The following is a 13,040-nucleotide window of genomic DNA, read 5'->3' as shown; positions in this document are numbered from 1 at the left end:
AGGGAGAGTTTGCCAGCACACACCAAAAGCGCCATAATGTATATAACAACCCTAGAAGGTGTTGTTTCTATATATATGCGCTCTTAATATATAATTATATCGCCAATTTATGCCCCCCTTCTCTTTAACCCTGTTTCTGTAGTGCAGGGGAGAGTGGGAGCCTTCCTCACCAGCGGAGCTGGTCAGGAAAATGGCGCTGAGTGCTGAGGAGAATAAGCTCCGCCCCTTTCTCGGCGGGTTTTTCTCCCGGTTATTAGGAAAACTGGCCTGGGTTAAATACATACATATAGCCTTAATGGCTATATGTGATGTATTTATTTGCCTCTAAGGTAATCTATATTGCTGCCCAGGGCGCCCCCAGCAGCGCCCTGCACCCTCCGTGACCGAGATCAGTGAGCCGTGTAGCAACAATGGCGCACAGCTGCAGTGCTGTGCGCTACCTTCATGAAGACTGAGGAGTCTTCTGCCGCCTGTTTCCGGACCTCCGTTCTGCCGTTCTTCAGCGTCTGTAAGGGGGATCGGCGGCGCGGCTCCGGGACGAACCCCAGGCTGACCTGTGTTCCGACTCCCTCTGGAGCTCAGTGTCCAGTAGCCTAAGACTTCAATCCTCCTGCACGCAGGTGAGTTGCAAGTCTCTCCCCTAAGTCCCTCGTTGCAGTGATCCTGTCGCCAGCAGGAATCACTGATTAGAAACCTAAAAAAAAACTTTTCTAAACAGCTCTTTAAGAGAGCCACCTAGATTGCACCCTCTCGGACGGGCACAAAAACCTAACTGAGGCTTGGAGGAGGGTCATAGGGGGAGGAGCCAGTACACACCATGTGACCTAAAAGCTTTTTTAGATGTGCCCTGTCTCCTGCGGAGCCCGCTAATCCCCATGGTCCTGACGGAGTCCCCAGCATCCACTAGGACGTTAGAGAAAAACCTAATAAAACTTTTACTCTAAGCAGCTCTTTAGGAGAGCCACCTAGATTGCACCCTTCTCGGCCGGGCACAAAAACCTAACTGAGGCTTGGAGGAGGGTCATAGGGGGAGGAGCCAGTGCACACCACCTGATCCTAAAGCTTTTACTTTTGTGCCCTGTCTCCTGCGGAGCCGCTATTCCCCATGGTCCTGACGGAGTCCCCAGCATCCACTTAGGACGTCAGAGAAAGGAGGGTGATGGCTTCATGAACTGTACTTCAGTTGAAGAGAGACAAAGATCCCAGTGGAAGTGTTCTGCATCTCTCTCAGAGCAGCAGCGGCAGAGCAGAACTGTGAGTAATTAAGCGGACACTGCGGGCAGCTACGCAACCATATCCCCCTGCTACCGCAGGAGGAAGGTCTTCTTCCCGGCGACAGTGTAACGGAGCCGATGAGGTAACCGCTGAAGCAGCGTAGACCCAGCGGCAGAGGTGCAGATAGCACTGGGGGAGGACCTACTCACGGCAGAACCGGACAGTCGGGAGCAGCGATCACGCCGAGCACACAGTGAGAGGAATGATGTAGGCGAGGGTTAAGAGAGCCGCTGACGCAAGCTCCCGATGGGCACACTAAATTATTAGATAGGATACTTAGTCTCCATGCTAAAATGTGAGAGTACAGTTCTCTGGACCAACAACCCAAGGCATCCTAGGGAGGCCCGGCACACAGTTTGAGAACCACTGGGTTAAGAGATGTGGGATGGGGTAAGCAGACGCGTTTTAAGAGAGGAGGGGGCCTGTGGGCTGACTCCGGGTTGGCTGCCTCCTCTTCACGGTGCCGTACGCTCCGGCAATGTGCCGGAGTCTACTGCGCATGCGCAAGTCTCCAGAAACATGGCCCCCGCCATGGTCCGGAGCCTAATTTCCTACTGCGCTTGCGCAACGGCCATTTTGTGGCTGATTTTTGCCGTGGCTGCTGCGGCTTCAGCGCCCGTCGCGGGACTACGGAAAAGGTAAACGTTAGCACAGCATGGGTACACTGTGTGTGAGGTGAGCCCCGCTGGACCCAGGGACCCGTGTGCACTGCACACATTGCACCCATGGTAGAAATGCCAATGGGGGTAAAGGGCCGTATTCACAGCCCGATTTGGGGAGAGATGTGTGCTGAGCGTGCTGATGTGCCAGATTGAGCCTGGTGCTAGCCAATCTAGCACCAGCGATAGCAATGCGCGGGGCTGCGCATCGCTATCACTGTGGGGGTACACACGGAGAGATCACTGCTTAAAATCTAAGCAATCTAGTCAGATTGCTTAGATTTTAAGCAGCGATCGCGCCATGAGTACCCCCCTTTAGTGTTTTAAACATTGCAGATGGGAGATACAGGTGATTCTGAAATTTTTTTTTAAGTTGGCTTCCAATTACTAAAACATTAGCTAAGACACATTCTTAAGGGGGGTACACACGGAGAGATCTGTGCTTAAATTCTAAGCAATCTCACTAGATTGCTTAGAAATTAAGCACAGATCTCTCCAAGTGTAGGGTGCTGGTAACAGTGATGCGCTGTCCCGCGCGTCGCTATTGCCGGCTCTAGATTTGCCATGCATGCCAAATCTAGTGAGATCGCTCATTTCACTGCTGGGTGATATGAGCGCCCCCCCTCGCTCAGCACACGTCGCGCTGTGTTGAGCGGGGGAGAGATGTGTGCTAAGCGGTCTGTGCTAGATCGCTCAGCACAGATCTGCGGGCTTAAGGCACCCCTAAAAATAAGTACAGCCTCTATTTGCTTAAAAAATTAGCTTGGATCATTTGTACAGTTGTTAAAAAAAGAAAAATCAGCTATTTAAAAGCCATTAAGAGCTCAAATTATTATTATTTTATTCAGGACAGTAACAGACATTAATAATGTTAAACAATATGATTTTTTTTTTTTATATACAGGTTGAGTCTCCCTTATCCAAAATGCTTGGGACCAGAGGTATTTTGGATATGGGATTTTTCCGTATTTTGGAATAATTAGATACCATAATGAGATATCATGGCGATGGGACCTAAATATAAGCACAGAATGCATTTATGTTACATATACACCTTATACACACAGCCGGAAGGTCATTTTAGCCAATATTTTTTTTATAACTTTGTGCATTAAACAAAGTGTGTATACATTCACACAATTCATTTATGTTTCATATACACCTTATACACACAGCCTGAAGGTCATTTAATACAATATTTTTAATAACTTTGTGTATTAAACAAAGTTTGTGTACATTGAGCCATCAGAAAAGAAAGGTTTCACTATCTCACTCTCACTCAAAAAAGTCTGTATTTCGGAATATTCCGTATTTCGGAATATTTGGATATGGGATACTCAACCTGTATTTAAAGGTACAGGCAGATTTCGGAAGTAAAAATGATAATGTTTAATTTACTTCAATTGCTCAGTGTGAATATCGGGACCGCGCACAGCTGCAGTGATCAGAAATTAATTTCTGCCGCTAAAATCTCACAGCCAACTGAATATGCCCCCAAAATGTAAAACTTTCCAGTACGAGTGTAACTCTCTCCAATCACTGCACTGTAGACCACATGTATACACGTTACTCACCGTTAGCGCAGCTCTTCCAATCCGCACAATCCCAAAATCATTAGGGTCCCAACGTTGAGATCCATACACGAAGACCCCAGATGTGCCAAGACCAGCACAGATCAAGGATGCAATTCTGAGAGATCTCCTCCCCATTCCGACCAGCCTACAGAAACACAATATCATCACTCATGTGCCGTAGTCATAGAGGGGCAGACGTACCAAGCTTTGGAGAGATATAAAGTAGAGCGAGAAATAGTACCAACCAATCAGCTTCCGTCATGTTACAGACTGTGTTTGAAAAATTCGTTAGGAACTGATTGCTTGGTACTTTATCACTCTCCAAAGCTTAGTACATAGGCCCCAAAATGTTTAATCAGTCGCATTAAACAATGAACCAGAGGAGCTTATAATCTAATTAACTGCCACAAGTATCCACACAGACATTTTTGGTGAATGATTCAAACATTAGTTCTGCTGCATATAAGGTTACTAATTAGTGAGAGCACAAGAACATATTTTCTGCTGCGGGGTACACTGGGCTCCACAGGGAATGACATTGGGGTGTAGAGTAGGATCTTGATCCGAGGCACCAACAGGCTCAAAGCTTTGACTGTTCCCAGAATGCCTAGCACCGCCTCCTCTATAACCCCGCCTCCGTGCACAGGAGCTCAGTTTTGTAGTTGGTGCCATGCAGTAAGCAGGCACTTAACAGGGGGGCTGCTCCAGCAGCCCTGAAAGAAGCTTTTAAAGAATACTGAAGACTTCAAGGGCTACAGCAGAGACACTTGACTGTGTTAGATGTCAGTCAGACATTTCCTGCTGCAGCTCCATCACCTCCCCCAGCGGCGCTGCACACTCCCGCACCCTGGTTGCCGGGTACCTACAGTGGAGGCTCCGGTTTTCTTCCATGTTATACCCCTTTTACACTCGCAGAAAAAATAAGAATTTACTTACCGATAATTCTATTTCTCGTAGTCCGTAGTGGATGCTGGGAACTCCGTAAGGGCCATGGGGAATAGCGGCTCCGCAGGAGACTGGGCACAAAAGTAAAAGCTTTAGGACTACCTGGTGTGCACTGGCTCCTCCCCCTATGACCCCCCTCCAAGCCTCAGTTAGGATACTGTGCCCGGACGAGCGTACACAACAAGGAAGGATTTTGAATCCCGGGTAAGACTCATACCAGCCACACCAATCACACCGTACAACCTGTGATCTGAACCCAGTTAACAGCATGATAACAGAGGAGCCTCTGAAAAGATGGCTCACAACCATAATAACCCGATTTTTTGTAACAATAACTATGTACAAGTATTGCAGACAATCCGCACTTGGGATGGGCGCCCAGCATCCACTACGGACTACGAGAAATAGAATTATCGGTAAGTAAATTCTTATTTTCTCTGACGTCCTAGTGGATGCTGGGAACTCCGTAAGGACCATGGGGATTATACCAAAGCTCCCAAACGGGCGGGAGAGTGCGGATGACTCTGCAGCACCGAATGAGAGAACTCCAGGTCCTCCTCAGCCAGGGTATCACATTTGTAGAATTTAGCAAACGTGTTTGCCCCTGACCAAGTAGCTGCTCGGCAAAGTTGTAAAGCCGAGACCCCTCGGGCAGCCGCCCAAGATGAGCCCACCTTCCTTGTGGAATGGGCTTTTACAGATTTTGGCTGTGGCAGGCCTGCCACAGAATGTGCAAGCTGAATTGTACTACAAATCCAACGAGCAATAGTCTGCTTAGAAGCAGGAGCACCCAGCTTGTTGGGTGCATACAGGATAAACAGCGAGTCAGATTTTCTGACTCCAGCCGTCCTGGAAACATATATTTTCAGGGCCCTGACTACGTCCAGCAACTTGGAGTCCTCCAAGTCCCTAGTAGCCGCAGGTACCACAATAGGCTGGTTCAAGTGAAACGCTGAAACCACCTTAGGGAGAAATTGAGGACGAGTCCTCAATTCCGCCCTGTCTGAATGGAAGATCAGATAAGGGCTTTTACAGGATAAAGCCCGCCAAATCTGACACGCGCCTGGCCGAGGCCAGGGCCAACAACATGACCACTTTCCATGTGAGATATTTTAACTCCACAGATTCAAGTGTTTCAAACCAATGTGACTTTAGGAACCCTAAAACTACATTGAGATCCCAAAGGTGCCACTGGAGGCACAAAAGGAGGCTGTATATGCAGTACCCCTTTTACAAACGTCTGAACTTCAGGAACTGAAGCTAGTTCTTTCTGGAAGAAAATTGACAGGGCCGAAATTTGAACCTTAATGGACCCCAATTTTAGGCCCATAGACACTCCTGTTTACAGGAAATGCAGGAATCGACCTAGTTGAAAATTCCTCCATCGGGGCCTTATTGGCCTCGCACCCCGCAACATATTTTCGCCAAATGCGGTGATAATGCTTTGCGGTTACATCCTTCCTGGCTTGATCAGGATAGGGATGACTTCATCCGGAATGCCTTTTTCCTTCAGGATCCGGCGTTCAACCGCCCTGCCGTCAAACGCAGCCGCGGTAAGTCTTGGAATAGACAGGGTCCTTGCTGGAGCAGGTCCCTTCTTAGAGGTAGAGGCCACGGGTCCTCCGTGAGCATCTCTTGAAGTTCCGGGTACCAAGTCCTTCTTGGCCAATCCGGAGCCACGAGTATAGTTCTTACTCCCCTCCGTCTTATAATTCTCAGTACTTCTGGTATGAGAGGAAGAGGAGGGAACACATACACTGACTGGTACACTCATGGTGTTACCAGAGCGTCCACAGCTATTGCCTGAGGGTCCCTTGACCTGGCGCAATACCTGTCCAATTTTTTGTTTAGGCGGGACGCCATCATGTCCACCTTTGGTTTTTCCCAATGGTTTACAATCATGTGGAAGACTTCTGGGTGAAGTCCCCACTCTCCCGGGTGGAGGTCGTGCCTGCTGAGGAAGTCTGCTTCCCAGTTGTCCACTCCCGGAATGAACACTGCTGACAGTGCTATCACATGATTTTCCGCCCAGCGAAAAATCCTTGCAGCTTCTGCCATTGCCCTCCTGCTTCTTGTGCCGCCCTGTCTGTTTACGTGGGCGACTGCCGTGATGTTGTCCGACTGGATCAGCACCGGCTGACCTTGAAGCAGAGGTCTTGCTTGGCTTAGGGCATTGTAAATGGCCCTTAGCTCCAAAATATTTATGTGAAGTGATGTCTCCAGGCTTGACCACAAGCCCTGGAAATTTCTTCCCTGTGTGACTGCTCTCCAGCCTCGCAGGCTGGCATCCGTGGTCACCAGGACCCAGTCCTGAATGCCGAATCTGCGGCCCTCTAGAAGATGAGCACTCTGCAACCACCACAGGAGAGACACCCTTGTCTTTGATGACAGGGTTATCCGCTGATGCATCTGAAGATGCGATCCGGACCATTTGTCCAGCAGGTCCCACTGGAAAGTTCTTGCGTGGAATCTGCCGAATGGAATTGCTTCGTAGGAAGCCACCATTTTTCCCAGGACCCTTGTGCACTGATGCACTGACACTTGGCCTGGTTTTAGGAGGTTTCTGACTAGTTCGGATAACTCCCTGGCTTTCTCCTCCGGGAGAAAACACCTTTTTCTGGACTGTGTCCAGGATCATCCCTAGGAATAGAAGGCGTGTCGTCAGGATCAGCTGCGATTTTGGAATATTGAGAATCCAACCGTGCTACCGCAGCACTATCTGAGATAGTGCTACCCCGACTTCCAACTGTTCCCTGGATCTTGCCCTTATCAGGAGATCGTCCAAGTAAGGGATAACTAAAACTCCCTTCTTTCGAAGGAGTATCATCATTTCGGCCATTACCTTGGTAAAGACCCGTGGTGCCGTGGACAATCCAAACGGCAGCGTCTGAAACTGATAGTGACAGTTCTGTACCACAAACCTGAGGTACCCTTGGAGAAGGGTAAATTGGGACATGTAGGTAAGCATCTTTGATGTCCAGAGAGACCATATAGTCCCCTTCTTCCAGGTTTGCAATCACTGCTCTGAGTGACTCCATCTTGAATTTGAACCTTTGTATGTAAGTGTTCAAGGATTTTAGATTTAAAATTGGTCTCACCGAGCCGTCCGGCTTCGGTACCACCAATAGTGTGGAATAGTACCCCTTTCCCTGTTGCAGGAGGGGTACCTTGATTATCACCTGCTGGAAATACAGCCTGTGAATGGCTTGCAATACTGTCTCCCTATCTGAGGGAGACGTCGGTAAAGCAGACTTTATGAAACGGCGAGGGGAAGACGTCTTGAATTTCTTGAGACGGGCCCCCACCGTGCCTGAGACCGCTTGTAAAGCCCCAGCGTCATGCTGAGGACTTTGCGGAGGCGGGAGAGGGCTTTTGTGGGAATTGGCTGTTTGCTGCAGCCTTTTTCCTCTCCCTCTGCCACGGGGCAGAAATGAGGCGCCTTTTGCCCGCTTTATGGGGCCGAAAGGACTGCGCCTGATAATACGGCGTCTTCTTAGGTTGAGAAGCTACCTGGGGTAAAAATGTGGATTTTCCAGCCGTTGCCGTGGCCACCAGGTCTGTTAGACCTACCCCAAATAACTCTTCCCTTTTATAAGGCGATACTTCCATATGCCTTTTTGGATCAGCATCACCTGACCACTGTCTTGTCCATAACCTTCTTCTGGCAGAAATGGACAGCGCACTTACTCTTGATGCCAGTCGGCAAATATCCCTCTGTGCATCACGCATATATAGAAATGCATCTTTTAAATGCTCTATAGTTAGTAATATACTGTCCCTATCTAGGGTATCAATATTGTCAGTCAGGGAATCCGACCAAGCCACCCCAGCACTGCACATCCAGGCTGAGGCGATTGCTGGTCGCAGTATCACACCCGTGTGAGTGTATATACATTTTAGGATATTTAACTGCTTTCTGTCAGTAGGTTCCTTAAGGGCGGCCGTATCCGGGGACGGTAGTGCCACCTGTTTAGACAAGCGTGTGAGCGCTTTATTCACCCTAAAGGGTGTTTCCCAACGTGCCCTATCCTCTGGCGGGAAGGGGTATGATGCCAATAACTTTTTTATCGGGGGAAACCCACGCATCATCACACACTTCATTTAATTCCTCAGATGCAGGAAAAACTACAGGCAGTTTTTTCTCACCCAACATAATACCCTTTTTAGTGGTACTGGTATTATCAGAAATGTGTAAAAACATTTTCCATAGCCTCAATCATGTAACGTGTGGCCCTACTGGAAGTCACATTCGTCTCTTAATCGTCGACACTGGAGTCAGTATCCGTGTCGGCGTCTGTATCTGCCATCTGCGGTAACGGGCGTTTTAGAGCCCCAGATGGCTTTTGAGACACCTGGACAGGCCCAGACTGAGTCGCCGGCCGTCTCATGTCATCAATCTTTTGTAAAGAGCTGACACTGTCACATAATTCCTTCCATAAGCTCATCCACTCAGGTGTCGACTCCCTAGGGGGTGACATCTCTGTTACAGGCAATTGCTCCGCCTCCACTTCATTTTCCTCCTCATACATGTCGACACAACGTACCGATACACAGCACACACACAGGGAATGCTCTGATAGAGGACAGGACCCCACTAGCCCTTTGGGGAGACAGAGGGAGAGTATGCCAGCACACACCAGAGCGCTATATATATATACAGGGATAACCTTATATAAGTGTTTTTCCCCTTATTGCTGCTGTATTGTTATACTGCGCCTAATTAGTGCCCCCCTCTCTTTTTTAACCCCTTTCTGTAGTGTAGTAACTGCAGGGGAGAGCCAGGGAGCTTCCCTCCAACGGAGCTGTGAGAGAAAATGGCGCCAGTGTGCTGAGGAGATAGGCTCCGCCCCCTTCTCGGCGGCCTTTTCTCCCGTTTTTCTGTGGAATCTGGCAGGGGTTAAAATACACCCATATAGCCCTGGGGGTTATATGTGGTGTATTTATGCCAGCCAAGGTGTTTTACATTGCTGCTCAGGGCGCCCCCCCCTAGCGCCCTGCACCCTCAGTGACCGGAGTGTGAAGTGTGCCTGAGTAACAATGGCGCACAGCTGCAGTGCTGTGCGCTACCTTGTTGAAGACTGATGTCTTCTGCCGCCGATTTTTCCGGACCTTTTCTTGCTTCTGGCTCTGTAAGGGGGCCGGCGGCGCGGCTCCGGGACCGAGCTCCGAGGCTGGGCCTGTGTTCGGTCCCTCTGGAGCTAATGGTGTCCAGTAGCCTAAGAAGCCCAATCCACTCTGCACGCAGGTGAGTTCGCTTCTTCTCCCCTTAGTCCCTCGATGCAGTGAGCCTGTTGCCAGCAGGTCTCACTGAAAATAAAAAACCTAAAACTAAACTTTTCACTAAGAAGCTCAGGAGAGCCCCTAGTGTGCACCCTTCTCGGCCGGGCACAAAAATCTAACTGAGGCTTGGAGGGGGGTCATAGGGGGAGGAGCCAGTGCACAACAGGTAGTCCTAAAGCTTTTACTTATGTGCCCAGTCTCCTGCGGAGCCGCTATTCCCCATGGTCCTTACGGAGTTCCCAGCATCCACTAGGACGTCAGAGAAATCCCGGGATATTGCACGTGAACGCGCATCATCCCGGGATTTCTCTCAGTGTAAATGGGTACAGGGACATTTTCCCGGGACGAGCATCCCGGGATTTCATCCCAGGTCTAAAGCAGGGTTGAACCCGGGACCGTCCTGGGAAGCTGCCAGTGTAAACGGGTATACCGGGTCAAGGCGACCCGGCACCCGTTCTCTTCATAGGAGGAGGCGGTGCTTGGAGAAGATTATCTCCAAGCAACGCCTCTGGGAGACTCAGCGGTGACGTCACTGACCCGGCAATATGCCGGGTCAGCCCGCTAATGTGAAAGGGTCATTCCCGGGAATGTGTCCCGGCAAATATACCGGGACACATTCCCGGGAATGAACTTTCCTGCAAGTGTAAAAGGGGTATTAGTCACACACACGACCGCAGCTCTCCCGGATCGCGTGGCCGGACTCAGGGAGGAGGTAAGGGGTCCCCTCGATGGGGACCCGCTGTAAATCGCAATCCCGCGTGGCCGGTGGGCCGTGCGCGCTGATGTGGACACTGTGGTAGTACAGGGACCCCACTAAACCACCAGGGCATGGGCACAGGTCGGTTTTCTCTCATAAAACCTGAGGTTTGCGGTTGGCAACCTCCATTACCAGTTTCGGGCGTTACCTTTTGGTTTGACCACGGCTCCGCGAGTCTTCACCAAGGTCATGGCGGTAATGACGGCTGTACTCCGCCGTCAAGGGGTCAGGATCCTACCATACTTGGACGACTTGTTGATCCTGGCAAATTCCCCAGAGATTCTCCTACGTCATCTGGATCTGACTATCCAGTTTCTGCAAGCCCACTGGTGGCTCATCAACTGGAAGAAATCCTCCCTGGTCCCTGCTCAGAACATGGTGTACCTGGGAGCGTTCTTGGACACTCACAACCAGCGGTTATTCTTGTCTCAGGAGAAAGTCCTGAAGCTTTAGGACAGGATTCGATGCTTTCTATCTCGTCCGCAAGTGTCGATACATTCGCAAGTGCTAGGTCTCATGGTGTTGGCTTTCGACATGGTGGAGTACGCTCAATTCCATTCCTGCCCTCTCCAGAGGCTGATTCTTGCCAAGTGGGACGGCCTGCCTCACCCGATCAGGTCTCAAATGATCTCATTGTCTCCGGAGGTCATCTGTCACTGAGCTGGTGGCTTCAGGACCAATGATTGAGCAGGGGTCGTCCCTTCTGGATCTCCAACTGGGTCCTTCTGACGACAGACACCACTCCCTTCAGGGTCGGTGGACCAAGGAGGAGTCTCTCCTCCCGATAAACATTCTGGAATTGCGGGCGGTGTTCAACTCATTGAACTTGGCCCGGCGTTTAATACAGAACAGACCTGTTCAAGTACAGTTGGACAACGCCACCACGGTGGCGTACATCAATCATCAAGGCGGCACTCGAAGCCGCATGACAATCAGGGAAGTATCACGGATTCTTCAGTGGGCAGAACGCCATCTGCCTTCATATCGACAGTATTCATTCCGGGGGTCCTAAATTGCAAAGTGGACTTTCTCAGTTGTCAGGACGTACACGCCGGAGAGTGGAGCCTCCATCCAGAAGTGTTTCAACTCCTCGTGGACAGGTGGGGCCTTCCAGATGTGGACCTGATGGCATCTCGACACAATCACAAGGTTCCGGCCTTCGGAGCAAGGACAAGGGATCCTCAAGCAGCGTTCGTGGACGCACTGGCAATTCCATGGAACTTTCGGCTGCCACACGTGTTCCCTCCGATGTCACTCCTGCCCAGAGTAATAAGGAAGTTCAAGCAAGGAGGAATCCTACTTCTGATCGTTCCAGTGTAGCCTAGACGGCATTGGTTCTCAGACCTTCAGGGTCTCTCGATAGAACGTCCACTTCTACTTCCGCAGCGCCCAGAGCTCCTCGTTCAGGGCCCCTGTGTATATCAGGACTTAGCCCAATTGGCTTTGACTGCGTGGCACTTGAAGCTTCCGTCTTAAGGGCCAAAGGATTTTCTGAGGCGGTCATTCAAACCATGTTGAAGCCCCGGAAACCGGCTTCTGCTCGGATTTAGCATAGGGTCTGGAATCCTTACTTTGCTTGGTGCGCATCTAACAATCATGATGCTTACAAGTTTAGTACGGCCAAACTTTTGGCCTTTCTACAACAGAGCCTGGACTTGGGCCTTCGTCTGGCCTCCATCAAGGTTCATATTTCTGCCTTGTCGGTTTGGTTTCAGAGAATAATTGCGACCTTACCTGATGTGCATACGTTTACTCAGAGTGTGTTGCGGATTCAACCTCCTTATGTCCCGCCGGTGGTACCTTGGGACTTGTCGGTGGTTCTGGAGGCATTGCAAGGGTCTCCGTTTGAGCCTCTTGAATCTGCAGACCTTAAGTGGCTTTCTCTTAAGGTATTGTTTCTGCTGGCTATTGCCTTTACTAGACGGGTATCAGATTTGGGTGCCTTGTCTTGTAGGTCACCAGATCTGATTTTTCACCGTGATAGGGCGGTTCTTAGAACACGTCCCGGGTATTTACCTAAGGTGGTGTCTTCTTTCCACCTTAATCAGGAGATTGTGGTTCCAGCCTTTGCCTTTCCTGATTTGTCTTCCAAAGAACGGTCTTTGGATGTGGTACGGGCTCTCCGTATCTACGTGAAGAGAACTGCCTCCATCAGGAAGTCGGATTCTCTCTTTGTTCTGTTTGGTTTTCACAAACGTGAGTGGCCTGCTCACAAGCAGACCCTGGCCAGATGGATTAGAATGGTGACTGCACATGCTTATGTACAGGCTGGCCTTCCAGCTCCTGCTACCATCAAGGCCCATTCTACTCAGTCGGTTGGACCTTCTTGGGCGGCCCACCGTGGTTCAACCCTTGAACAATTGTGCAAGGCGGCTACGTGGTCCTCAGTGAACACGTTCATAATGTTCTATGCCTTTGATACTTCCACCTCCCAGGATGCTTCCTTTGGATGCCGGGTTCTTGTGCCCGCTACAGTGCATCCCCTCCCATAAGGAACTGCTTTAGGACATCCCCAATGTCATTCCCTGTGGAGCCCAGTGTACCCAGCAG

The 13,040-nt window shown here is 50.1% G+C and overlaps 1 protein-coding gene across 4 annotated transcripts in view; it reads right to left on the bottom strand.

Annotated features, from left to right (window-relative positions):
* ADCK1 (aarF domain containing kinase 1) overlaps nt 1-13,040 on the bottom strand; it is a 133,786-nt gene that overhangs the window by 101,657 nt on the left and 19,089 nt on the right. For all 4 annotated transcript variants that reach the window (XM_063948209.1, XM_063948212.1, XM_063948211.1 and 1 more), the window contains one exon: nt 3,509-3,653. In XM_063948209.1, the coding sequence (XP_063804279.1) occupies nt 3,509-3,653 (145 nt within the window). The remainder of the gene's footprint in view (nt 1-3,508; nt 3,654-13,040) is intronic.

This window comes from Pseudophryne corroboree, chromosome 12 (genome assembly GCF_028390025.1).
Source record: "Pseudophryne corroboree isolate aPseCor3 chromosome 12, aPseCor3.hap2, whole genome shotgun sequence".
Lineage (NCBI taxonomy): Eukaryota > Metazoa > Chordata > Amphibia > Anura > Myobatrachidae > Pseudophryne > Pseudophryne corroboree.
Note: the sequence above shows the minus strand (reverse complement) of the source record. Positions and strands in the feature narration are given on the sequence as shown.